Source organism: Pristiophorus japonicus, chromosome 10 (genome assembly GCF_044704955.1).
Source record: "Pristiophorus japonicus isolate sPriJap1 chromosome 10, sPriJap1.hap1, whole genome shotgun sequence".
NCBI lineage: Eukaryota > Metazoa > Chordata > Chondrichthyes > Pristiophoridae > Pristiophorus > Pristiophorus japonicus.
Genome location: NC_091986.1, coordinates 196,031,463 through 196,058,474, shown reverse-complemented (window position 1 = coordinate 196,058,474; position 27,012 = coordinate 196,031,463). Strand labels below are relative to the sequence as shown.

The window sequence follows — 27,012 nt, the reverse complement described above, 5'->3', positions numbered from 1 at the left end:
GTCCTTCAGGATTTATTCCAATAATTTTCCCACCACTGAAGTTAGGCTGACTGGCCTATAATTACTCGTTTTATCCCTTTCTCCCTCTTAAACAAAGGTACCACATTAGTAATCCTCCAGTCCTCTGGCACTACACCTGAAGCCAGAGAACATTGGAAAATGATGGTCAAAGCCTCTGCTATTTCTTCTTTTGCTTTGTTTACCAGCCTGGTATGTTTATTTCATCCAGAATTTCACACTCCTCCTCGATAGTAGTGTCTGCATCGCCCCTCTCTTTTGTGAAAACGGACACAAAGTATTGATTAAGAACCATATCCACATCTTCCGCCTCCACACACAGATTACCCTCCAGGTCTCCAATAGGCCCTACCCTTTCTTTAGTTATCCTCTTGCTCTTAATATATTTATAAAACATCTTTGGGTTTTCCTTGATTTTACTTGCCAATAATGTTTCATGCTCTCTCTTTGCTTTCCTAATATCCTTTTTAATTTCACCCCTGGGCTTTCTATACTCCTTTAGAGATTCTGCAGTATTTAGCCCTTGGTATCTGTCATAACATAGAAGATAGAATATAGAAAGCCACAGTGCAGAAGGAGGCCATTTCGGCCCATCATGTCCACGCCAGCCGACAAAGAGCCACACGGCCCTCGGTCAGCAGCCCTCAAGGTTACATATAAACCTATGAACAATCAACAATGGCAGACAGATAAAGAGCATCCGGCCCAACCAGTCTGCCCCACACAACCGCGATACCCCATGCATCGCAACATTTTACACTCCATCCCACCAGGAGCCATGCGATCTCCTGGGAGAGGCAAAAAAAGATAAAATCCCAGGCCATTTGGGAGAAAAAATCTGGGAAAATTCCTCTCCGACTCATCCAGCCGATCGACCCTAGTCCAAGAGATCACTCTGGCTGTATTACATTCCATGATGTACTTACCATCGTGTCTACGCCAGCCAACAAGAGGTTATCCAGTCTAATCCCACTTCCCAACTCTAGGTCCGTAATCCTGCAGGTTACGGCACTTCAAGTGCACATCCAAGCACCTTTTAAATGTGATGAGGGTTTCTGCCTCCACCACCCTTCCAGGCAGTGAGCTCCAGACCTCCACAACTCTCTGCGTGAAGAAGCTTCCCCTCAAATCCCCTCTAATCCTTCCACCAACCACCTTAAACCTTTGCCTCCTCGTAATTGACCCCTCCACCAAGGGAAAAAGGCTTTTGTCATCCACTACATCCAGGCCCCTCAAAATGTATTACACCTCAATGAGGTCTCCCTTCAGCCTCCTCTGTTCCAAGGATAACAAACCCAACCTATCCAATCTGTCCTCATAGCTTAGATTCTCTATTCCAGACAGCATCCTCGTAAATCTCCTCTACACCCTCTCCAGTGCAATTACGTCCTTCCTATAATACGGCGACCAGAACTGCACGCAGTATTACAGCTGTGGCCTAACCAGTGTATTATATAATTTAAGCATAACCTCCCTGCTCTTATATTCTATGCCTCGGCCAATAAAGGCAAGCATTCCATATGCCTTCTTAAGCACATTATCCACCTGACCCGCTACTTTCAGGGATCTGTGGACAAGCACACCAAACACCCTTTGTTCACTACACTTCTAAGAGACCTACCGTTCAATGTGTGTACTTATTAGCTCTCCCCAAGTTCATTACCTCACACTTCTCTGAATTAAATTCTATTTGCCACTGTTCTGCCCACCTGACCAGTAGATTGATATCCTCCTGCAGTCCATGACTTTCCTCTTCATTATTAACCACACAGCCAATTTTAGTTTCATCTGCAAACGTTTTGATCATACCCCCATATACAAATCTAGATCATTGATGTATACCACAAAAAGCAAGGGACCCAGTACTGAGCCCTGCGGAACCCCACTGGAAACATCCTTCCAGTCACAAAAATATTCATCAACCATTACCCTTTGCTTCCTACCTCTAAGCCAATTTTGGATCCAACTTTTCAATTTGCCCTGGATCCCATGGGTTTTTACCTTCATGACCAATATGCCATGTGGAACCTTATCAAAAGTTTTGTTAAAGTCCATATATACTACAGCTAACGCAATACCCTCATCGACCCTCCTGGTCACCTCCTCGAAAAATTCAATCAGGTTAGTTAAACATGATCTTCCCTTAACAAATCCATGCTGACTGTCCCTGATTGCCTTTCTAAATGTAGATTTATCCTGTCCTTCAGGATTTTTTCCAATAATTTTCCCACCACTGAGGTTAGGCTGACAGGCCTGTAATTACTCGGCCTATCCCTTTCTCCCTTCTTAAACAAGGGTACCACATTAGCAGTCCTCCAATCCTCCAGCACCATGCCTGAATCCAAAGAGGACTGGAAAATGATGGTCAAAGCCTTTGCTATTTCCTCTCTTGCTTCGCTCAACAGCCTGGGATGCATTTCATCCGGGCCTGGGGACTTATCCACTTTCAAAGCTGCCAAACCCCCCAATATCTCATCTCTCACTATGTCTATTTCATCCAGAATTTCACACTCCCCCTCGAAAGCAGTATCTACATTGTCCCTTTCCTTTGTGAAAACAGACGCAAAGTATTCATCAAGAAGCATACCCACATCTTCTGCCTCCACACACAGATTACCCTCATGGTCTCTAATAGGCCCTACCCTTTCTTTAGTTATCCTCTTGCTCTTAATATATATTATAGAACATCTTTGGGTTTTCCTTGATTTTACTTGCCAAGAATTTTTCATGCTCTCTCTTAGCATTCCTAATATCCTTTTTAATTTCACCTCTGAACTTCTATATTCCTCCAGAGACTCTACAGTATTTAGCCATCAGTATATGACATAAGCTTCCCTTTTTTTCTTTATCCTCCCCTATAAGTCCCTAGATATCCTGGGGGCTCTAGAATTATTTTTCCCACCCTTTTTCTTTAAGGGCACATGTTTGGCCTGAGCCCTCCCGATCTCCTCCTTGAATGCCTCCCACTGTTCCAACACTGATTTACCTTCAAGTAGCTGTTTCCAGTCCACTGTGGCCAAATCACTTCTCAACTTAGCAAAGTTAGCTTTTCCCCAATTTGGAATGTTTATTCCTGGTCTATCCTTGTCCTTATCCATAACTACCTTGAATCTGACTAAATTATGGTCACTGGCACCCAAGTGCTCTCCCAATGATACCCCTTCAGCCTGCCCAGCTTCATTCCCCAAAACTAAATCCAGAACCGCCCCCTCCCGTGTTGGGCTTGCTAAAAAAATTCTCTTGAATGCATTTTAAAATCAATTAAAAATGATAGCAGCCGCATTCTTTAAAGTGGGAGGACCTGTCCATCCTGATGTCTATGTGTAGTAGCCCAACTTCCAAGTGTCGCATGCATGGGTGGCACATTCAGCGGCATTCACAAATTGGTCCGGCAGATTCTAATCACTTTGGACTTCGAGTCACTCAGCTCTGCAAATTGGCTAACCTTGCTTTTACCTGGCCAGTAAGCAGCAACTTAAGAATCAGTTGTAAGATTTATTTTAATGGGACCTAAGAAAGCCAATCTAGAAGTATCAAATGAGCACAGAGTACAATTATAGTAATACAGTCGGACCTGTCTACCAATGGACTATGTGGCAGCCAGTCAGACAGTGCATTTTAACAAGGTAGCACAGAGCATCTGCGGAGTTTGGAGACATGTCGCCACCACCCCAGAAGTTCATTTTCCACACTTCGGTTGGTGCATTTGACAGAGTACCCACTTCTAAAACTGCAGCGAAAGAATATAATAAATCATACTGCAATATACGCCAAACGAGCTGTCAAATATGTCACTCACATTGTCACTACACCACTATGTCGCCAGTAATATAAGCTGTGTACCAAAACAGATTTTAAAGGACTTTTTTTTTGACTGCGTTTTAACTCTTCCTGTGACTTCAGAGTGCCTTCCCTTTGACAATAACAGATTTTTTTTAAATGGGCCATGCATAACGCGTTTCAGTCTGCGTAAACGCCTTGGTCTGTGACTGTCCGCATACCTAGCTCCTCATCTGTGCCCAATAAAGAGCTCATGAACTGGAGAAAAGCCTTTGATGGCTACAGCTCTCCTCTCCTGGAAATCCGATTTTTGTTCGCCACTAATCCCTTCTTGCAATCTACATCCAGCAGTGTGTCATCTACTCTGCACAGATTCCCGTCTACCCGGCGTGTCTATCTCGCCCGTCCTGCCGGGCAAAGCTTTTAACCTTACCAACTTGTGGGTTTAAATTTTTTTTTGAACGATCAAATCTAAAAGCGGCACAAATACATTTGTATCAAAGTTCAAAACTGTATTTGCAACGGGTTTCAATTCACGGGCCAGTTAGACCTCGAGAGCCGCACAATCTGGAAAGGCCAAAAGTCAAAGATGTGTGAACTCTCTCGGGTCATTCGGGCATGTGGCCTTTAGCCGCTCTGTCGCTATCTTTTTTCGGACATTGCTATTGTCACCAACAACAAAAAAACTCGTGAAGGATGAAGATAGAATTGCTGGGCCTCATTACTTGCATCTTGTTAATAAAAGTCGATGGAGAACTTCCATTTGTTGCAGAAAACAACGCGGCCATGATTGTCAATTGGTGAGTCTCCGCTCGGCGTTGTCAGGGTCTGATTTTGCAGTTAGTGTCCTTTGGTTGAGTGTTGCCTTTGGCAGGAACCCGCTGGAGCAGCCTGGAGCACTCCGATTGAATGTTGGTGAGGATGTAAGAAAGGGCCATTCATTTGTGGCTTTACGTGGAGCGATAAGTAAAATTGTCGAATATCCTGGTGCAATCTCCGCCCCAGGAGATCTCGAATTGCAGGTCCCAAAACTGGAATGGTCTGACTTGCTGGGTCAATATAAACTAGTGGTCCTAAGTTTTTTTTTAAAGTCACTGAATGCTATCCTCAAAACATTAGTGAGATTCCTGGAATGCCATGTAATGGAAACAGAATGTGACTTATTCTGCCACCGTAAACGAGTGGTCTTGGACAGAAATCAGAGGATGATGCAAATGATTTAAAAATATTGGCTGCTTTTGCTGCAATAATCGTTTTTAACGATGGAAGTCAATCAAGTATTTTAACCCTGTTGTATCAGATTGTCAGTATGTATTCTTAGCCAGTATTTTTGTTCTGAGATAAAGGTTAGCAGAAAATGCCAGAGAATGTAAATCCTCTTGACTGATCTCTTTTGGAAGGGACTGGGAAGCGCAGGCTCCCTTTTCTGCCTTTGTTTACTCATTTCGCTTAAAATCATAGAAGAGTTTTAAGGGGATCTTTGTGATGCTGAGATATATGTTATGCAGACGTGCCTATATGCACAAAAAAGTAAACTCACAAATTCTTAAGTGATTTGCGCCATTTTGGTCATTTATATGAAAAAAATCAGCTAACATCACGCGTCTGCAATAGATCAGGTTGGAGATCCGACTTCTGAGTACATTAAGGTGAAAAATGTGAGACCATTTCCAATAGGCATTTCCACTGCTTGAACCTTGCACAGAGCAAGGTACAGAGCACCCAGGTGGTCCACTGGGACCTCTTGGTAACATCTATTCCCGATTATTTTTTAAGTTACAAGAAAGCTGGTGCTTCTGCCCAGGTTCTCATAACATTAAAATCACCCATTTGGATAGCAGTGTTTTGCGCATGTGCAGAGCTCCTTGTGAATTCAGTATAAGATGCAGCTAGCAGTTTATCACAAGTCTGCCTGTTGAACAGATACTCTTACAGATACCAGTTTAAGACCAGGAGCTTAGTGTAACCACATATTAAAGAATAGGTTGCTAAAAGGAATAAAATATTTTGGATCATTTACAATTAGATCCTTATGAACCTCGATATTGCATTCAGCAACAATGCGAGAAGATCATTGCCTCTATTTACATTGGCTCTTCGATCCAGGGCAGTTTTCACTTCGAATGAAAAGTTGCACTTTTAACTGTGTATTTGTGCTTTGCGCTAAAACTATAGTTTAACAGTATGTATGAAATTCTGCAAAATTAAGACTAAAATCAATCTTTAAACAGCAATGCATATATGTTTTACTCCAGATTGAATGTGGATCATTGCGCCCAAGAATGTCACTAAAATTATTTTCCTAAACTATGTATATGTATGTAAATACATCTTACTGTGCATTTCTGATCAGGGGCTATGATACCTGCGCTAATTGCAGATTTTAAACCATTTACACAGTGAAAGGTGGGGAGATATTTGTCTTTTCCGCCCATAAAGTAGCCAGTTTGTGATTTCACTCGCGTTGAAAAATATACACCGGGAGTGTTAAAATGATGTGCCAGCAGTGGCAACAACTCCTGTATTGAGAGCAGCTCCAGCCTGTGTGCAACCCTCCACCTTGTAATCGCTTTATGTAACACCGCCGTCCACGTGAGCGTGAAATTGCCAATCGGAACGGGGTATCTCAGAGGGGATGACGTCATGGTAATCCGCGGTTCACGTGACTCGCGGGGTGGGGGGGATCCCCAGGATTGGAACGCTCAGCCTGGACAGAGCTGTCCATCATCCCGGATCTGTCACTCAGAATCATCCGCACTTCATTCAACCACTGCTCTCAGATCCTAATGTGCGCTGCATCCGGATTCCTCTCCTCCCAATGCAACTGCGCCCTTCGGAAATGCATTTTTTGTTGTAACCTCTTTTAATCACGGCAGCTTTGGTAGCGGCGTCTCGAGATTAGCAAGTGTGTTTTATCTGAGCGGATCTTAAGCGGCATTTAGCTCAAAAAAGAAAGCAGTAAATGTTGGTAAACAGACACAAACATTATTTAAATAAAACTTGATTTCTTAACCACAGTTAAAGGGAAATGGACCGGTACATGCTATTTATATTACAGCAACTTGCATGTTAGTGGTGCCTGTGACACAGAAAAAAAATGACCCACACTGGTCTATAATATGTATACTGTCTCATGTCCATGAGCAAAATCAGATGAAAATATAAACAGACCTGTACTTGATCTGCTAATTTCACTGCCCACAGTTTGACCTAACAAATCGTATTGATTCAGCCGAGACCCATCTTCTGCCACAACCACAGATGTGTCAGCTTCATTAGTCCATGTGTAAATAACTTCAGAGTTCGGATAGGCATCTATTGGGAAGAAGAGATTAGAAATGTTAGACAATGAGCCCATCATTGCAACAGGTTGATTATGTTGGCGTGGCTGTGACTTTCATGAAGTGGCCTTCTGCTCGTGTGTTGTTTGGGACAATAACAGTCAGTAACAGAATCGATATTGCAACATAATGCCATTTATCTGCTTACAGTCCCCAGGTGCTATCTGTCATGACAATCAATATAAAAGAATCAAAATATTTGATTTCCATTAGTCATTTAAGGCTGCATATATATTGCACGTATCTATCCGCTTCAGATGTACTTCCACAGACCAGACACATGTTACCATTCAATTTTCCTGAATTTTCCAAAATGATTAGGAAATTGATTCTATTGCACACACTATGGATGATGGTGTTATGATGCAATCATCCACGCATCTGAAAATTATACTAAAATCGCACAACGAAAATGATAGTGACAATCCAATCATTTCTGTTGAACATACAAGGGTGTAGATACAAACAACCATAACTGCTGGATGATGCTTCATACTCTCCTGAGCAATGTTAAGTGTATCTAAGGGTTAAGTCATGGCAGGAGAGCTCGGTCGGGTGTTATGCTCCTCCTGTACCATGTGGGAACTCAGGGACACTTCCGGTGTCCCTGATGACTACATGTGCGGGAAGTGTATCCGCCTCGAGCTCCTGACGGTCCGCGTTGCGGAATTGGAGCTGAGCGTGGATTCACACTGGAGTATCCACGATGCTGAGAATGACGTGAGTATCACGTGTAGTGAGTTGGTCTTACCGCAGGAGAAGGGTCCTCAGCCAGGATAGCGAATGGAAGACCAGCAGGAAGAGTAGTGCAAGGAAGGTAGTGCAGGGGTCCCCTGTGGTCATCCCCCTGCAAAACAGATACACCGCTTTGAGTACTGTTGGGGGGGATGATTCATCAGGGGAGGGCAGCAGCAGCCAAGTTCATGGCTCCGTGGCTGGCTCTGCTGCACAGGAGGGCAGGAAAAAGAGTGGGAGCGCGATACTGATAGGGGATTCAATGGTGAGGGGAATAGATAGACGTTTCTGCGGCCGCAACCGAGACTCCAGGATGGTATGTTGCCTCCCTGGTGCAAGGGTCAAGGATGTCTCGGAGCGGGTGCAGGACATTCTGAAATGGGAGGGAGAACAGCCAGTTGTCGTGGTGCACATTGGAACCAACGACATAGGTAAAAAAAGGGATGAGGTCCTACGAAACGAATTTAAGGAGCTAGGAGCTAAATTAAAAAGTAGGACCTCAAAAGTAGTAATCTCGGGATTGCTACCAGTGCCACGTGCTAGTCAGAGTAGGAATCGCAGGATAGCGCAGATGAATACGTGGCTTGAGCAGTGGTGCAGCAGTGAGGGATTCAAATTCCTGGGGCATTGGAACCGGTTCTGGGGGAGGTGGGACCAGTACAAACCGGACGGTCTGCACCTGGGAAGGACCGGAACCAATGTCCTAGGGGGAGTGTTTGCTAGTGCTGTTGGGGAGGAGTTAAACTAATATGGCAGGGGGATGGGAACCAATACAGGGAGACAGAGGGAGACAAAAAGGAGGCAAAAGCAAAAGACAGAAAGGAGATGAGGAAAAGTGGAGGGCAGAGAAACCCAAGGCAAAGAACAAAAAGGGCCACTGTACAGCAAAATTCTAAAAGGACAAAGGGTGTTAAAAAAACAAGCCTGAAGGCTTTGTGTCTTAATGCAAGGAGTATCCGCAATAAGGTGGATGAATTAACTGTGCAAATAGATGTTAACAAATATGATGTGATTGGGATTACGGAGACGTGGCTCCAGGATGATCAGGGCTGGGAACTCAACATCCAGGGGTATTCAACATTCAGGAAGGATAGAATAAAAGGAAAAGGAGGTGGGGTAGCATTGCTGGTTAAAGAGGAGATTAATGCAATAGTTAGGAAAGACATTAGCTTGGATGATGTGGAATCTATATGGGTAGAGCTGCAGAACACCAAAGGGCAAAAAACGTTAGTGGGAGTTGTGTACAGACCTCCAACCAGTAGTAGTGATGTTGGGGAGGGCATCAAACAGGAAATTAGGGGTGCATGCAATAAAGGTGCAGCAATTATAATGGGTGACTTTAATATGCACATAGATTGGGCTAGCCAAACTGGAAGCAATACGGTGGAGGAGGATTTCCTGGAGTGCATAAGGGATGGTTTTCTAGACCAATATGTCGAGGAACCAACTAGGGGGGAGGCCATCTTAGACTGGGTGTTGTGTAATGAGAGAGGATTAATTAGCAATCTCATTGTGCGCGGCCCCTTGGGGAAGAGTGACCATAATATGGTGGAATTCTGCATTAGGATGGAGAATGAAACAGTTAATTCAGACACCATGGTCCAGAACTTAAAGAAGGGTAACTTTGAAGGTATGAGGCGTGAATTGGCTCGGATAGATTGGCGAATGATGCTTAAGGGGTTGACTGTGGATGGGCAATGGCAGACATTTAGAGACTGCATGGATGAATTACAACAATTGTACATTCCTGTCTGGCGTAAAAATAAAAACCGTGGCTATCTAGGGAAATCAGGGATAGTATTAAAGCCAAGGAAGTGGCATACAAATTGGCCAGAAATAGCAGCGAACCCGGGGACTGGGAGAAATTTAGAACTCAGCAGAGGAGGACAAAGGGTTTGATTAGGGCAGGGAAAATGGAGTACGAGAAAAGCTTGCAGGGAACATTAAGGCGGATTGCAAAAGTTTCGATAGGTATGTAAAGAGAAAAAGGGTAGTAAAGACAAATGTAGGTCCCCTGCAGTCAGAATCAGGGGAAGTCATAACGGGGAACAAAGAAATGGCAGACCAATTGAACAAGGACTTTGGTTCGGTATTCACTAAGGAGGACACAAACAACCTTCCAGATATAAAAGGGGTCAGAGGGTCTAGTAAGGAGGAGGAACTGAGGGAAATCTTTATTAGTCGGGAAATTGTGTTGGGGAAATTGATGGGATTGAAGGCCGATAAATCCCCAGGGCCTGATGGTCTGCATCCCAGAGTACTTAAGGAGGTGGCCTTGGAAATAGCGGATGCATTGATAGTCATTTTCCAACATTCCATTGACTCTGGATCAGTTCCTATCGAGTGGAGGGTAGCCAATGTAACCCCACTTTTTAAAAAAGGAGGGAGAGAGAAAACAGGGATAGACCGGTCAGCCTGACCTCAGCAGTGGGTAAAATGATGGAATCAATTATTAAGGATGTCATAGCAGCGCATTTGGAAAATGGTGACACGATAGGTCCAAGTCAGCATGGATTTGTGAAAGGGAAATCATGCTTGACAAATCTTCTGGAATTTTTTGAGGATGTTTCCAGTAAAGTGGACAAAGGAGAACCAGTTGATGTGGTATATTTGGACTTTCAGAAGGCTTTCGACAAGGTCCCACACAAGAGATTAATGTGCAAAGTTAAAGCACATGGGATTGGGGGTAGTGTGCTGACGTGGATTGAGAACTGGTTGTCAGACAGGAAGCAAAGAGTAGGAGTAAATGGGTACTTTTCAGAATGGCAGGCAGTGACTAGTTAGGTACCGCAAGGTTCTGTGCTGAGGCCCCAGCTGTTTACATTGTACATTAATGATTTAGACGAGGGGATTAAATGTAGTATCTCCAAATTTGCGGATTACACTAAGTTGGGTGGCAGTGTGAGCTGCGAGGAGGATGCTATGAGGCTGCAGAGTGACTTGGATAGGTTAGGTGAGTGGGCAAATGAATGGCAGATGAAGTATAATGTGGATAAATGTGAGGTTATCCACTTTGGTGGTAAAAACAGAGAGACAGACTATTATCTGAATGGTGACAGATTAGGAAAAGGGGAGGTGCAAAGAGACCTGGGTGTCATGGTACATCAGTCATTGAAGGTTGGCATGCAGGTACAGCAGGCGGTTAAGAAAGCAAATGGCATGTTGGCCTTCATAGCGAGGGGATTTGAGTACAGGGGCAGGGAGGTGTTGCTACAGTTGTACAGGGCCTTGGTGAGGCCACACCTCTGGAGTATTGTGTACAGTTTTGGCCTCCTAACTTGAGGAAGGACATTCTTGCTATTGAGGGAGTGCAGCGAAGGTTCACCAGACTGATTCCCGGGATGGTGGGACTGACCTATCAAGAAAGACTGGATCAACTGGGCTTGTATTCACTGGAGTTCAGAAGAATGAGAGGGGACCTCATAGAAATGTTTAAAATTCTGATGGGTTTAGACAGGTTAGATGCAGGAAGAATGTTCCCAGTGTTGGGGAAGTCCAGAACCAGGGGTCACAGTCTAAGGATAAGGGGTAAGCCATTTAGGACCGAGATGAGGAGAAACTTCTTCACCCAGAGAGTGATGAACCTGTGGATTTCTCTACCACAGAAAGTAGTTGAGGCCAATTCACTAAATATATTCAAAAGGGAGTTAGATGAAGTCCTTACTAATTGGGGGATCAAGGAGTATGGCGAGAAAGCAGGAAGGGGGTACTGAAGTTTCATGTTCAGCCATGAACTCATTGAATGGTGGTGCAGGCTAGAAGGGCTGAATGGCCTGCTCCTGCACCTATTTTCTATGTTTCTATGTTCCCTCTATTTTTTTTTCGTCCTCCCTTGGGAGCACTGTATATAAGCCGGCCCCTAAGGCCTGTTCCTCACTTTGGAGTGTCTTATTGAAGACTGAGGTCACTGCTACTTTAACCTCCCTGTGTGCAGCCTCATCTGTGTTAGGAACACAATAACTGGCGACGAGAATACGAATCTAACGCAAAGATACAGCAAACTGTGGGCATCCTGGAGAAGTTCTCGGAGGGTGAGGACTGGGAAGCCTATGTCGAACGGCTAGACCAGTACTTTGCAGCCAATGAGCTGGACGGAGAAGGAAGCACTGCAAGGAGGAGAGCGGTCCTCCTCACAGTCTGCGGGGCACCGACCTATGCCTCATGAAGAATCTTCTGGCTCCGGTGAAACGCACAGAAAAGTCGTATGAGGAGCTGTGTATACTGGTTTGGGGGCATCTTAACCCGAGGGAGAGCATGCTGATGGCGTGGTATCGGTTCTACAGGTGCCAGTGATCTGAAGGTCAGAAAGTGGCGAGCTAAGGCGACTTGCAGGACAATGTGAGTTTGACGGTTACACAAATGCTCAGAGACTTTTTTGTACTGGGCATTGGCCACGAAACCATCCTACGAAAACTTTTGACTGTAGAGACACCGACCCTCAGTAAGGCTATTGCGATAGCACAGGCGTTTATGTCCACCAGTGATAACACCAAACAAATCTCTCAGCACACAAGTGCTAGCAATGTTCATAAATTTACTGGAACTGTGTTTGCGAGCAGAAATGTACAGGGCAGAACCCATGTTTCTGCAACTGCCAGCAGGCCTCAGGTGACCAGATGACACAGAGTCTGCAACAAAGGATGAATGCAAGGCAATTCACACCTTGTTGGCATTGTGGAGGCTTCCATTCAGCCTATTCATGCCGCTTCAAAGGGTATGTTTGCAAGAGCTGTGGAACAATGGGGCACCTCCAACGAGCTTGCAAACGAGCTGCAAGCTCTGTAAAACCTGCTAACCATCACGTGGCAGAGGAAGATCGGTCCATGGTGGATCAAAGCAATTTTGAGCCTCAGAGAGAGGAGGCAAATGCTGAAGTACACGGGGTGCTCACATTTTCGATGAAATGTCCACTTATAATGCTAAACGTAAAATTGAATGGCTTACCCGTAGCCATGGAACTGGACACTGGCGCTAGCCAATCCATCATGAATAAAAAGATGTCTGAGAAACTGGTGCAACAAGGCATTCAGACCAGCCCTGAGCCCCATCCACACGAAACTGAGAATGTACACCAAAGAGCTTATCACTGTCCTGGGCAGCGTCGTGGTCAAGGTCACCTACAAGGGCACGGTGCACGAACTGCCACTCTGGATTGTCCCGGGCGATGGCCCCACACTGCTTGGAAGGAGCTGGCTGGACAAAGTCCACTGGAACTGGGATGACATCCAAGCACTATTACATGTCGATGAGGCCTCATGTACCCAGGTTCTTAACAAATTTCCTTCCCTTTTTGAGCCAGGCATTGGAAACTTTTCCGGAGCGAAGGTGCGGATCCACTTGGTCCCAGGTAGTGGTCAGGATTTACGGCGATTATAAAGTAATTATTAATTGTTTCTCACCACAGGACCAATACCCGCTACCTAAGGCAGACGATCTATTTGCGACACAGGCAGGAGGCAAGACATTCACGAAGCTCGACCTGACTTCGGCCTACATGACGCAAGAGCCGAAGGAGTCTTCGAAGGGCCTCACCTGCATCAACACGCAGAAGGGACTGTTCATCTACAACAGATGCCCGTTTGGAATTCGGTCGGCTGCAGCGATCTTCCAGAGAAGCATGGAGAGCCTACTCAAGTCGGTACCACACATGGTGGTCTTTCAGGACGACATATTGGTCACAGGTCGGGACACCACCGAGCACCTCCAAAACCATGAGGAGGTGCCCCAGTGCCTGGATTGCGTTGGGCTGCGGCTGAAGAGGTCGAAATGCATCTTCATGGCAACAGAAGTGCAGTTTTTGGGGAGAAAGATCGCGGCGGATGGCATTCGGCCGACAGACGCCAAGACAGAGGCAATCAGGAACGCGCCCAGGCCACAGAACGTCATGGAGCTGCGGTCATTCCTGGGACTCCTCAACTATTTTGGTAACTTCTTACCAGGGTTAAACACCCTTTTAGAGCCCCTACATGTGTTATTGCGCAAAAGTGAGAACTGGGTATGAGGAAAAAATGAAGTAATTGCTTTTGAGAAAGCCAGAAACATTTTATGCTCCAACAAGCTGCTTGTATTGTATAACCCGTGTAAAAGACTTGTACTAGCATGTGACGTGTGGTTGTACGGGGGGAGTCGGGTGTGTATTACAACAAGCTAACGTTGTGGGGAAGTTGCAACCTGTCGCCTATGCTTCCAGGAGCTTGTCTAAGGCCGAGAGGGCCTACAGCATGATTAAGAAAGAGGCAGTAGCGTGTGTGTTCAGGCTAAAGAAAATGCATCAGTACCTGTTTGACCTCAAAATTGAGCTGGAAACCCCTCACATCCCTGTTCGCTGACAACAAGGGGATAAATACGAATGCCTCAGCCCGCATACAAAGGTGGGCACTTCCGCTATCAGCGTATAACTATACCATCCATCACAGGCCAGGCACTGATAACTGGCAGATGCTCTCAGTCGGCTACCATTGCCCACCACGGCGGTGGCAATGGCGCAGCCTGCAAACTTGTTCGAAACATAGAACCATTGAAAATAGGTGCAGGAGTAGGCCATTCGGCCTTCGAGCCTGCACCGCCATTCAATAAGATCTTGGCTGATCATTCACCTCAGTACCCCTTTCCCGCTTTCTCTCCATACCCCTTGATCCCTTTAGCCGTAAGGGCCACATCTAACTCCGTCTTGAATATATCCAATGAAATGGCATCAACCACTCTCTGCGGCAGGGAATTCCATAGGTTAAAAACTCTCTGAGTGAAGAAGTTTCTCCTCATCTCAGTCCTAAATGGCCTACCCCTTATCCTAAGACTATGTCCCCTGGTTCTGGACTTCCCCAACATCGGGAACATTCTTCCCGCATCAAACCTCTCCAGTCCCGTCAGAATCTTATACGTTTCTATGAGATCCCCTCTCATTCTACTAAACTCCAGTGAATAAAGGCCCAGTTGATCCAGTCACTCCTCATATGACAGTCCAGCCATCCCTGGAATCAGCCTGGTGAACTTTCGCTGCACTCCCTCAATAGCAAGAACCTCCTTCCTCAGATTAGGAGACCAAAACTGAACACAATATTCCAGGTGAGGCCTCACTAAGGCCCTGTACAACTGCAGTAAGACCTCCCTGCTCCTGTATTCAAATCTCCTAGCTATGAAGGCCAACATACCATTTGCCTTCTTCACTGCCTGCTGTACCTGCATGCCCACTTTCAGTGAATGATAAACCATGGCACCCAGGTCTCATTGCACCTGCCCTATTCCTAATCTGCCGCCATTCAGATAATATTCTGCCTTCGTGTTTTTGCCCCCAAAGTGGATAACCTCACATTTATCCACATTATACTGCATCTGCCTAGTATTTGCCCACTTGCTTAATCTGTCCAAGTCACCCTGCAGCCTTTTAGCATCCTCCTCACAGCTCACACTGCCACCCAGTTTAGTGTCATCAACAAACTTGAAGATATTACACTTAGTTCCATCATCTGAATTACTAATATATATTATAAAGAGCTGGGGTCCCAGCACTGAGCCCTGCGGCACTCCACTAGTCACTGCCTGCCATTCTGAAAAGGACCAGTTTATCCCGACTCTCTGCTTCCTATCTGCCAACCAGTTCTCTATCCACGTCAGTACTTTACCCCCAATACCATGTGCTTTGATTTTGCACACCAATCTCTCATGTGGGACCTTGTCAAAAGCCTTTTGAAAGTCCAAATACACCACATCCACTGGTTCTTCCTTGTCCTCTCTACTAGTTACATCCTCAAAAAATTCCAGAAGATTTGTCAAGCATGATTTCCCTTTCATAAATCCATGCTGACTTGGACCGATCCTATCACAGCTTTCCAAATGCGCTGCTATTTGCTATTTCATCCTTAATGATTGATTCCAACATTTTCCCCACTACTGATGTCAAGCTAACCGGTCTATAATTACCCGTTTTCTCTCTCCCTCCTTTTTTAAAAAGTGGTGTTACATTAGCAACCCTCCAGGCCATAGGAACTGATCCTGAGTTGTTAGACTGCTGGAAAATTATCAATGCATCCACTATTTCTAAGGCCACTTCCTTAAGTACTCTGGGATGTAGATTATCAGGCCCTGGGGATTTATCGGCCTTCAATCCCGTCAATTTCCCTAACACAATTTCCCGCCTCATAAGGATATCCTTCAGTTCCTCCTTCTCACTAGACCCTCGGTCCCCTCGTACATCCAGAAGGTTATTTGTGTCTTCCTTTGTGAAGACAGAACCGAAGTATTTGTTCAATTGTTCTGCCATTTCTTTGTTCACCATTATACGTTCACCGGAATCCTACTGCAAGGGACCTACGTTTGTCTTCACTAATCTTTTTCTCTTCACATACCTATAGAAGCTTTTGCAGTCAGTTTTCACGTTTCCGGCAAGCTTCCTCTCGTGCTCTATTTTCCCTTTCTTAATTAAACCCTTTGTCCTCCTCTGCTAAATTCTAAATTTCTCCCAGTCCTCCGGTTTGCTGCTTTTTCCGTCTAATTTGTATGCCTCTTCCTTGGATTTAACACTATCCTTAATTTCCCTTGTTAGCCACAGTTGAGCCACCTTCCCCATTTTAATTTTACTCCAGACGGGGATGTACAATTGTTGAAGATCATCCATATGATCTTTAAAGGTTTGCCATTGCCTATCCACCGTAAACCCTTTAAGTATCAATTGCCAGTCTAATCTAGCCAATTTGCAGCTCATACTGTCAAAGTTACCTTTCCTTAAGTTCAGGACCCTAGTTTCTGAATTAACTTTGTCACTCTCCATCTCAATAAAGAATTCTACCATTTTATGGTTACTCTTCCCCAAGGGGCCTCGCACAACAAGATTGCTCATTAGTCCCTTCACATTACACATCACCCAGTCTAGGATGGCCAGCTCTCTGGTTGGTTCCTCGACATATTGGTCGAGAAAACCATCCCTAATACACTCCACCGCATTGCTACCAGTTTGGTTTGCCTAATCAATATGTAGATTAAAGTCACCCATGATTACTGCTGTAACTTTATTGCACACATCCCTTATTTCTTGTTTGATGCTGTCCCCAACCTCACTACTACTATTCGGTGGCCTGTACACAACTCCCACTAGCGTTTTCTTCCCTTTGGTATTCCTTAGTTCCACCCAGACCGATTCCACATCATCCAAGCTAATGTCCTTCCTTACTATTGCATTAATTTCCTCTTTAACCAGCAACGCCACCCCGCCTCCTTTTCCTTTCTGTCTATCCTTCCTAAATGCTGAATACCCTTGGATGTTGAGTTCCCAGCCTTGGTCACCCTGGAGCCATGTTTCCATGATGCCAATCACATCGTATCCGTTAACTGCTATCTGCGCCGTTAATTCGTCCACCTTATTCCAAATACTCCTCGCATTGAGGCATAGAGCCTTCAGGCTTGTCTTTTTAACACACTTTGATCCTTTAGAATTTTGCTGTAAAGTGGCCCTTTTTGTTTTTTGCCTTGGGTTTCTCTGCCCTCCACTTTTACTATTCTCCTTTCTATCTTTTGCTTTTGTCTCCATTTTATTTCCCTCTGTCTCCCTACATAGTTTCCCATCCCCCTGCCATATTAGTTTAACTCCTCCCAAACAGCATTAGCAAACATTCCCCCTAGGACATTGGTTCCGGTCCTGCCCAGGTGCAGACCGTTCGGTTTGTACTGGTCCCACCTCCCCCAGAACCGGTTCCAATGCCCCAGGAATTTGAATCCCTCCCTGCTGCACCACTGCTCAAGCCATGTATTCATCAGAGCTAATCTGCGATTCCTACTCTGACTAGCACGTGGCACTGGTAGCAATCCCGAGATTACTACTTTTGAGGTCCTACTTTTTAAATTTAACTCCTAGCTCCCTAAATTCGTCTCGTAGCACCTCATCCCATTTTTTTACCAATATCGTTGGTACCTATATGTACCACGACAACTGGCTGTTAACCCTCCCTTTTAAGAATGTCCTGCACCTGCTCCGAGACTTCCTTGACCCTTGCACCAGGGAGGCAACATGCCATCCTTGAGTCTCGGTTGTGGCCACAGAAACGTCTATCTATTCCCCTTACAATTGAACCCCTATCACTATTGCTCTCCCACTCTTTTTCCTGCCCTCCTGTGCAGCAGAGCCAACCACGGTGCCATAGACTTGGCTGCTGCTGCTCTCCCCTGATGAGTCATCCTCCTCAACAGTACCCAAAGCGGTGTATCTGTTTTGCAGGGGGATGACCGCAGGGGACCCCTGCACTACCTTCCTTGCACTGCTCTTCCTGTTGGTCTTCCATTCCCTATCTGGCTGTGTACCCTTTACCTGCGGTCAGACCAACTTGCTAAACGTGCTATTCTCATCATTCTCAGCATCGTGGATGCTCCAGAGTGAATCCACCTGCAGCTCCAGTGCCGCAATGCAGTCCGTCAGGAGCTGGAGGCGGATACACTTCCCGCACACGTAGTCGTCAGGGACACCGGAAGCGTCCCTAACTTCCCACATAGTACAGGAGGAGCATAACACGTGTCCGAGCTGTCCTGCCATGATTTACCCTCAGATAAACTTAAATTGGCAACAACAATGTTAAATGTTACTTACTGATAAAGAAAGAAAAAGAAAAACTACTCACGAATCACCAGCCAATCACTTACCCCCTTGGCTGTGACGTCACCTTTCGATTTCTTTCTATTTCTTTTTTGCCTCCCTGCTGCAGCTGCACCAACTGGCCTCTTGTAGGCCGCTGCCGCTCCGACCCCGGACCTCCCGCCTCTCCTCGACTCTCCGATGCCTCACCGGCTCTGGGCCTCTTGTAGGCCGCTGCCGCTCCGACCCCGGACCTCCCGCCTCTCCTCGACTCTCCGATGCCTCACCGGCTCTGGGCCTCTTGTAGGCCGCTGCCGCTCCAACCCCGGAACTCCCGCCTCTCCTCAACTCCTCGATTTCAAAATGGATTGTTGATGGTCATAGAAGCGTTTCAAAATGATAAATCACCTGTCACAACCCGCCAGATTAGGACTTGGACCAGCCAAGATCCTCTGCTGTCCCTGGTAAAAAAAACTGTACTGCATGGGAGCTGGGCCAGCATCCCCGTTGAAATGCAAGAGCTAATCAAGCCGTTCCAGCGGCGAAAGGACGAGCTGTCCAGGCAGACTGCCTGTTGTGGGGTAATCGCGTAGTGCTACCAAAAAAGGGCAGGGAGACGTTCATCTCGGATCTCCACAGCACACACCCGGGTATAGTAATGATGAAAGCAATAGCCAGATCCCACGTGTGATGGCCCGGTATCGACTCTGACTTCGGGTCCTGTGTACGGCAATGCAGCGTGTGTGCTCAGTTGAGCAACGCGCCCAGAGAGGCACCACTAAGTTTGTGGTCTTGGCCCTCCAGACCATGGTTGAGGATCCATGTCGACTATGCGGGCCCGTTTCTCTGTAAAATGTTCCTGGTGGTGGTGGTTGCTTTTTCAAAATGGATTGAATGTGAAATAATATCGGGAAGCACTGCCACCGCCACCATTGAAAGCCTGAGGGCCATGTTTGCCACCCATGGCCTGCCTGACATACTGGTCAGTGACAACGGGCCATGTTTCACCAGTGCCGAATTTAAAGAATTCATGACCAGCAATTGGATCAAACATGTCACTTCGGCCCGTTTAAACCAGCCTCCAATGGGCAGGCAGAGCGGGCAGTACAAACCATCAAATAGAGCCTTAAATGAGCCACAGAAGGCTCACTCCAAACCCGCCTGTCCAGAGTACTGCTCAGCTACCGCACGAGACCCCACTCGCTCACAGGGGTGCCCCCGGCTGAGCTACTCAAGAAAAGGACACTTAAAACCAGACTCTCGCTGGTTCACCCCAACCCGCATGATCAGGTGGAGAGCAGGCGGCAGCAACAAAATGTAAATGATGGTCGCACCACTCTGCCATGGGAAATTGATCTGAATGACCCTGTGTATGTGCTAAACTATGGACATGGTCCCAAGTGGATCGCGGGCACGGTGATAGCTAAAGAAGTGTTTGTCGTCAAATTAGACAATGGACAAATTTGCAGAAAGCACCTGGACCAAACGAGGCTGCGGTTCACAGTCTGCCCTGAACAACCCACAGCAGAAACCATCTTTTTCAAGTCCACAACACTCACCCAAAGGAACAATGACACCACGCCGGACCAGGAAATCGAACCAATCACGCCCAACAGCCCAGCAAGGCCAGGCTCACCCAGCAGCCCTGCAGGGCCAACAACACACCAGCCCAGCGAGGGTACAGCCAACACACCAGAACAGACATTTGTACCGAGGCGGTCCACCAGGGAAAGAAAGGCTCCCGACCGCCTCACCTTGTAAATAGTTTTCACTTTGACTTTGGGGGGGTAGTGATTTTGTGTATCTGTAAAGCATGCACTCCCATGTTCCGCCACCAGGGAGCTCATCCCCTGAAGTCCCAAGGGATCCCAGCAGCCCTTGGGAGCACTGTATCTCAGCCGGCCCCTAAGGCATGTTCCTCACTCTGGAGTGTCTTATTAAAGACTGAGATCATTGTTACTTTAACTTCCCTGTGTGCAGCCTCATTCGGAACACAATAGTCCTTTTAGCTGGCCCATTCAAATTTTCGCACAAGTGGGGTTTTTCCCATGTAAAAGCCAGTGAGCGTCCTGCGTGGGACCTCCAGACAGCTGCACGGCCACATGGCTTAGCAGCAACGTTGCTCCTGACATCTTCACGTAATTTCGCAGCGCGTTCATTCGATGTTCCACTGTGCGCCCTGAGAGAACAAAGTTATGCTACCACCTGTGAACTGGAGAACATATTTGAAACCCCGAAGTGCTGGGGTTTTCACTCCTCCTTTGATATGTTGTGCAGCCTGTACTGATCTCAGAGTTATACTCCAATTTCTGCTTAGCAGCAATACAAAACTATATAACTATAATATAACTATAACTAGAGCCCTGAAATATATTTGCACATTTTGTGTAATACTGGAGCTCGTTGTTTCTGTTTTCACACTGCAAACAAAATGCATAGTTTTAATATCTATGAGATGTGAGAGCTCACTTTAATTTTGATTGCTACCAACTTGCTTTTCCCACATTGCGGAGGATGCATACTGCAGTCTAATATGAAAAAGATCATTTCAAAGTCAGTGGACTTGAACATTCACAGATTTGGAGGAGGCAGCAATTAGCAGAGATGATAATTGAGGTTGCATCTAATTCCATCAGATCTCTTGCCCCATTGTCAATGCACTTTGGTTTCTTATGGGGGTGGGTAGTTCTTGCATCCGTCCCCTTGCAGCCTAATGTCGGGAATGGAGGCAGGACTCGGAGATAGTGGCATCTGCTTTCTCAGGTGGACGTAAAAGATCCCATGGCACCGGTTCTTCCTGGTGTCCTGGCCAATATTTATCCCTCAACCAACATCACTAAAAATTATCTGGTCATTGTTACAGTGCTTTTTGTGGGAGCTTGCTGTGCGCAAATTGGCCGATCGCATTTCTTACATTTCTTACATTACACTTCACAAGTTCTTCATTGGCTGTAAAGCATTTTTTAACATCAATTCATGTTCTATTTCTGCTGCCATCTCTGCATTACTTCTCGGGAGCCTCCTGTCAACAAGAGCAGGCATCGACGACGATATCCAACACCGCCTCCAGTGCACCAGTGCAGCCTTCGGCCGCCTGAGGAAGAGAGTGTTTGAAAACCAGGCCCTCAAAACTGTCACCAAGCTCATGGTCTACAGGCCTGTAGTAATACCAGCCCTCCTGTATGACTCAGAAACATGGACCATGTACAGCAGACACCTCAAGTCGCTGGAAAAATACCACCAATGATGTCTCCGCAAGATCCTACAAATTCCCTGAGAGGACAGACGTACCAACATTAGCGTCCTCGACCAGGCCAACATCTCCAGTATTGAAGCACTGACCACACTTGATCAGCTCCGATGGGCAGGCCACGTTGTTCGCATGCCAGATACGAGACTCCCAAAGCAAGCGCTCAACTCGGAACTCCTTCACGGCAAATGAGCCAAAGGCGGGCAGTGGAAACGTTACAAGGACATCCTCAAAGCCTCCCCGATAGAGTGCAACTTCCTCACTGACACCTGGGAGTCCCTGGCCAAAGACCGCCCTAAGTGGAGGAAGTGCATCCAGGAGGGCGCTGAGCTCCTCGAGTCTCGTCGCCGAGAGCATGCAGAAATCAAGCGCAGGCGGCGGAAAGTGCGTGCGGCAAACCAGTCCCACCCACCCCGTCCCTCAACGACTATCTGTCCCACCTGTGATAGAGTCTGTGGTTCTCGTATTGGACTGTACAGCCACCTAAGAACTCATTTTAAGAGTGGAAGCAAGTCTTCCTCGATTCCAAGGGACTGCCTATGATGATGACTTTCTGACCAGGGAGAACAGAACTGTCAAGTGTGTGCAGGGGCTCTGCTCATCAATATTTTAATTCCAGTTACGGTTTAATGTTAACAAATAGTTGACAGGTTAACCAGCTCTTTGTTAAAGTTAAACAGTTTAATTAGTTTTAGAATGCTTCTTAGTGGTCTAACCAAATCCCTGTGACCCTTTTTAAAACTCTGCTTTTCATCAGTTGCAGTTATACAGCAGTTTGTATGAAACCAGCACAACTTACATGGTTTGCTAAAGTTTGATTCAGATGACTTCATCTGAATTACATTGCATAATTTCTGTTTATGCAAAGTTAGAACACGTCACATCAATAATAATGCTTGATTGCACCATAGCATGTTGAAACCTCTCAAGGCCCATCGAAATGGATTCAAGTGACTGTTATGTCGGAAGAATTTTGTTTCTTAAACTCATGAATGATCTGGACTGCACTGCCTGAAAGGATGGCGGAAGCATATTCAATAGTAACTTTCAAAAGGGAAGTGGGTATGTACTTAAAAAGGAGACATTTGCAGGGCTACAGGGAAAGAGCAGGGAGTGGAACTAACTGGAACACTCAATTCAAAGAACCGGCACAGGCACGATGAGCCAAGTGGCCTCCTTCTGTGCTGTATAATTCTATGATTTTTACATTTGCTGATTTGGGTACTAACTTTGAAAAATAATTTAATGATTTGGTTGGTTTTATGTTTGATGTTTCATGATTGGTAGTATTTCCCACAGATTTAATGGTTCATGAAGGGTCGGCTTTTCTACTTGTTTAAATTTGAGAGAATCAGCATGGTTAAACGAACAGACAATAATTATTAGAGCTAATCAGTGTGCCACTTTCAAGTGAAGAAACAATTTGCATTTATATAGCAGCATGTCTCAAGGAGCTTCACATAAGCAAAAAGAAGACATTAGAAACATCCCAATAATAGATAATCAAGGGCCAATAGGGAGGGGGAACTTAAAACAATCACAATCACTAAAGAAAAAGTACTTAGTAAAATAATGGGAGTAATGGTCCCCTGGACCTGATGGCCTGCATTCTAGGGTCTTAAAGGAAGTGACTGCAGACATAGATTTCAACCAATGCATCCACTATCAAAATTCCCTGGATTCTGGAGAGGTCCCAGCAGATTGTAAAACCACAAATGTAACACCACTATTTAAAAGGGTGCTACCCAGCACCGAGCTTACGGCCAACATCTCGCCATAGGCAACTAGGCCCATATAGCAGTGTCTGGTCTCCTGTCGTCTTGGACCCCCTTGCCACTGGATCCAGACCTTGCTCAGCTAAGCCCGTGTGCAATGGCCACCCCACATTAAAAGAACTCACGCACAGGCATCTTCCACTCTATTAACATGAAGTTCTGGACCTGGAACATCAGGACCCTCATGGATAACTGTTCAGCCATCAAAGAACTCATTTCAGGAGTGGAAGCAAGTCTTCCTCGATTCCGAGGGACTGCCTATGATGATGATGATGATGTTATATTGGAAAACATGCTAGCAATACTTCACAACAACAGTGGGAAGAATGACCAATGAATCTGTTTTCCTAGTGACACTGGTTGAGGGAGAAACATTGGCCTGAGACACTGGGAGAACTCCTGTCCCTGAGCAGGGCCAGGGGGTCTTTCATGTCCAAAATGAACCCCCAGAACAGGCAGACAGGAACTTAGTTTAATATCTTATCCGAAAGTTGGCACTTCTGAAAATGCTGCACTCTCAAAATATCACATTTAAAATATTGTTGTGTAACTGGCCTAAAAAGTGATGGAAAGAATTTCAGTTGGGAGGTATTGTGTTCCTAACACAGATGAGACTGCACACAGGGAGGTTAAAATAACAGTGACCTCAGTCTTTATTAAGACACTCCAGAGTGAGGAACAGGCCTTAGGGGCCAGCTTATATACAGTGCTCCCAAGGGATGCTGGGATCCCTTGGGACTTCAGGGAATGCGCTCCCTGGTGGCGGAACATGGGAGTGCATGCTTTACAGATACACAAGAGGAGGGAATTCTGGTAAAAGGAGAAAGTAAATTGAGAATATAGAAACAAAAAACTGATCAGCGATCTATCTTTTTCCTTATTCATTGTTGCTCGTATAATTGTCTGCAAATACAACGATGCCATTCATCCAAGCAGTGTGGGAAACACTCCTATTCTGAAAAGCGAATAATTCAGATAATCAATCTAATTCCAATGTTGTACTGCATTAAACAATACTGAAGCAGATAGACTACTGTTAATTCAAAATCAATTATTGCTTGGAAAAAATTGAATTATCCAGTAATTCAAATTAAGGAACATAAATAAAACAGCACTGAAAACCTTTTGTGCTCAATAAATGAATTAATAGATCATTCAAATTAAGTAACTGAATTAAAAGGGCTAGACTGTATATTGTATAATGAAATAATAATATACATAGGGCAGTCTGGGAGGTCCAGCTGATTTAGTTAAGTGACTTGTTTGGATAAGGAGAGTTGGAACAAAATAGCCAAATGAGTGGTTTGGAAAATTGCAAAAATAAAAATAAGTTTTCCACATTTGTCATATCATCGGTCACTTTACAAGTATTCTCTCTTCTCCAGGCAGCCTCTCCAGTACCTTTTCTTCTGCCTGTATCCCAGTATTTTAAAACAGCTATAATATCATTACTAGCTGCTGCATGGAAAAGAAGCTTTAAAGGCACTTATTGCCACAGAGTGAGTGAGGTAGAATTGAAACATTTTTTTTTGTATGTTTACATTGAGTAATGCAGCTGTGAATTTCCACAAGTATTTAATATACCGACCAAACTGATCATGTACCGATCAAGTAGCACAACAACGGAACAAGTTGAGTTAAAGAGGATACCTCATTTGGTAAGTGTACCGCATGATATGAAGTTGAGTCACACCAGACCGGGAGGTCCCAAGTTCAACCTCCCAATCTGTGCTGAGTTAGGTGATCTCAACCAGGTCAGTAGTAAGAGTGCTACATTTGGCCTCACTGCCCCGCTGGGTTAGGGAAGGGAAAAATTCGCCTTGGTTCTCATTCCTAGTTATTATGAAAGAAAGGCTTGCATTTCTACAGCACCTTTCACACCACCTGACGTCCCAAAGCGCTTCACAATCAATGAGATACTTTTTGAAGTGTAATCACTGTTGTAATATAGGAATCGCAGCAGCCAATTTGTGCACAAGCAAGCCCCCACAAGCAGAAATGTCACAATGACCAGATAATCTGTTTTTGTTATGTTGATTGAGGGGCAAATATAAGACACCAGGGATAACTCCCCTTCTTTTCTTCAAAATAGTGCCATGGGATCTTTTACGTTCACCTGAGAGGGTAGACGGTGTTATATATGTGGACTTGTATTTACTCTGTACAGCCACCAGAGGGCTCAAGCCCTAGAGTCCCAAGGGATCCCATAATCCCTTGGGAGCACAGGTATTTAAGGAAGCTTCACAGGTTGGAGAGGCACTTTGAAGACCTGCAATAAAAGACTACGGTCACACTTTACTTTGAGCTCACAGTGTTCAGTCTGACTCTTTCTCCATACACAACAATTGGCGACGAGGATGGGATCCCTTGGGACTCCAGGGAATGAGCCCTCTGGTGGCTGTACAGAGTAAATATAAGTCCACATATATAACAGATGGGGCCTGCTTTAGCGACTCATTCAAATGACGGAGTTATGCAGTTAGAAGTGTGCCTGTGTGAACATCGTGTGACAATAGAATCTGGAAAGCTCTCCGTGACTGAAAAGTCTTTCGCTGTCTAGGCTCAAACACAAACAATTGTTACTTGGGTGTGTTATTGGAGGGTATTTGTGGGACTGTACTCCAGCACAAGTCAGTGCCTGCAGGAGAGGAGAGGAGAGGAGAGGAAAACATAATGAGCAGGTGAGAATGAGGAAGCTTGTGCTTTCAAATATCATGGTGCAATCCTCCACAGGGGCTGTTCATTGTGAACACTTTACTGAGTTTTACTATTAATCTGGCTTGCAACAAACATTAAATAAGTTGTTGAAACTATCAGTGCACCAAAATTGTTGAAACTATCAGTGCACCAAGGCAATAAAAGCTTAATTTGCCGAATCTCAATTAATTACTGTGGTAGTATATCACACTGAATGCACATGTTTTCAGAGTTTAACTTCAGATTTTTTTCCTGATATACTTGCAGCAATAATGTTACAATCATTAATCTTCCAGTGTGTACAGCATCACACAGCAATAGCACATATTGCGCAGGTTGGTAATTCTGGCAAAAATAGACCCAATACTGAAAAAAAACACCCTATTCACGGTATTCATTCCAGGAAATACCAGATACCCTGGAGGGAGTTTTAAGTTCGACTAATCTCATGCTTTAGATGACTCAATTTCTGTGCACCTTCTGAACCTCTCAATGAGATTCCTGTCTTGTAATCATGGGTTATTCCTTTTATAGTGCCCAAATTTGCCCAGGGGTTGCTCTGTTTTTTTTGGAGCAACTTGATTTTTTTGGAGTGTCTTAAAAATCGCAATTCTGCCCATTTAATTTGCACCAGTGTAAGTGAGTTAATTCGAATTTTTTTTAGTTTAGTTTTTTTTTTCCAAAAGGGGACGTTACCAGCCGCCTATGCCTGTTTTGGCCATTTAAGCCACTTTGGACAGAGAATAATTGCTCCAAACTAACTTAGGCCAGCGTATGTGGCCACTTGTGGCCCGCACAGAAAACCTTTGCGGAGAGTTTAGAAATCAGCGCAGCTAAGTACATTCTAAAGCACCAAGC

General features: G+C 45.3%; 1 protein-coding gene across 1 annotated transcript in view; it reads right to left on the bottom strand.

The window, feature by feature from the left end:
• Positions 1 to 27,012, bottom strand: part of gabra5 (gamma-aminobutyric acid type A receptor subunit alpha5) — a 238,007-nt gene that overhangs the window by 50,662 nt on the left and 160,333 nt on the right. The window contains exon 9 of the mRNA XM_070891338.1: positions 6,970 to 7,113. Coding sequence (XP_070747439.1) covers positions 6,970 to 7,113 — 144 coding nt within the window. The remainder of the gene's footprint in view (positions 1 to 6,969; positions 7,114 to 27,012) is intronic.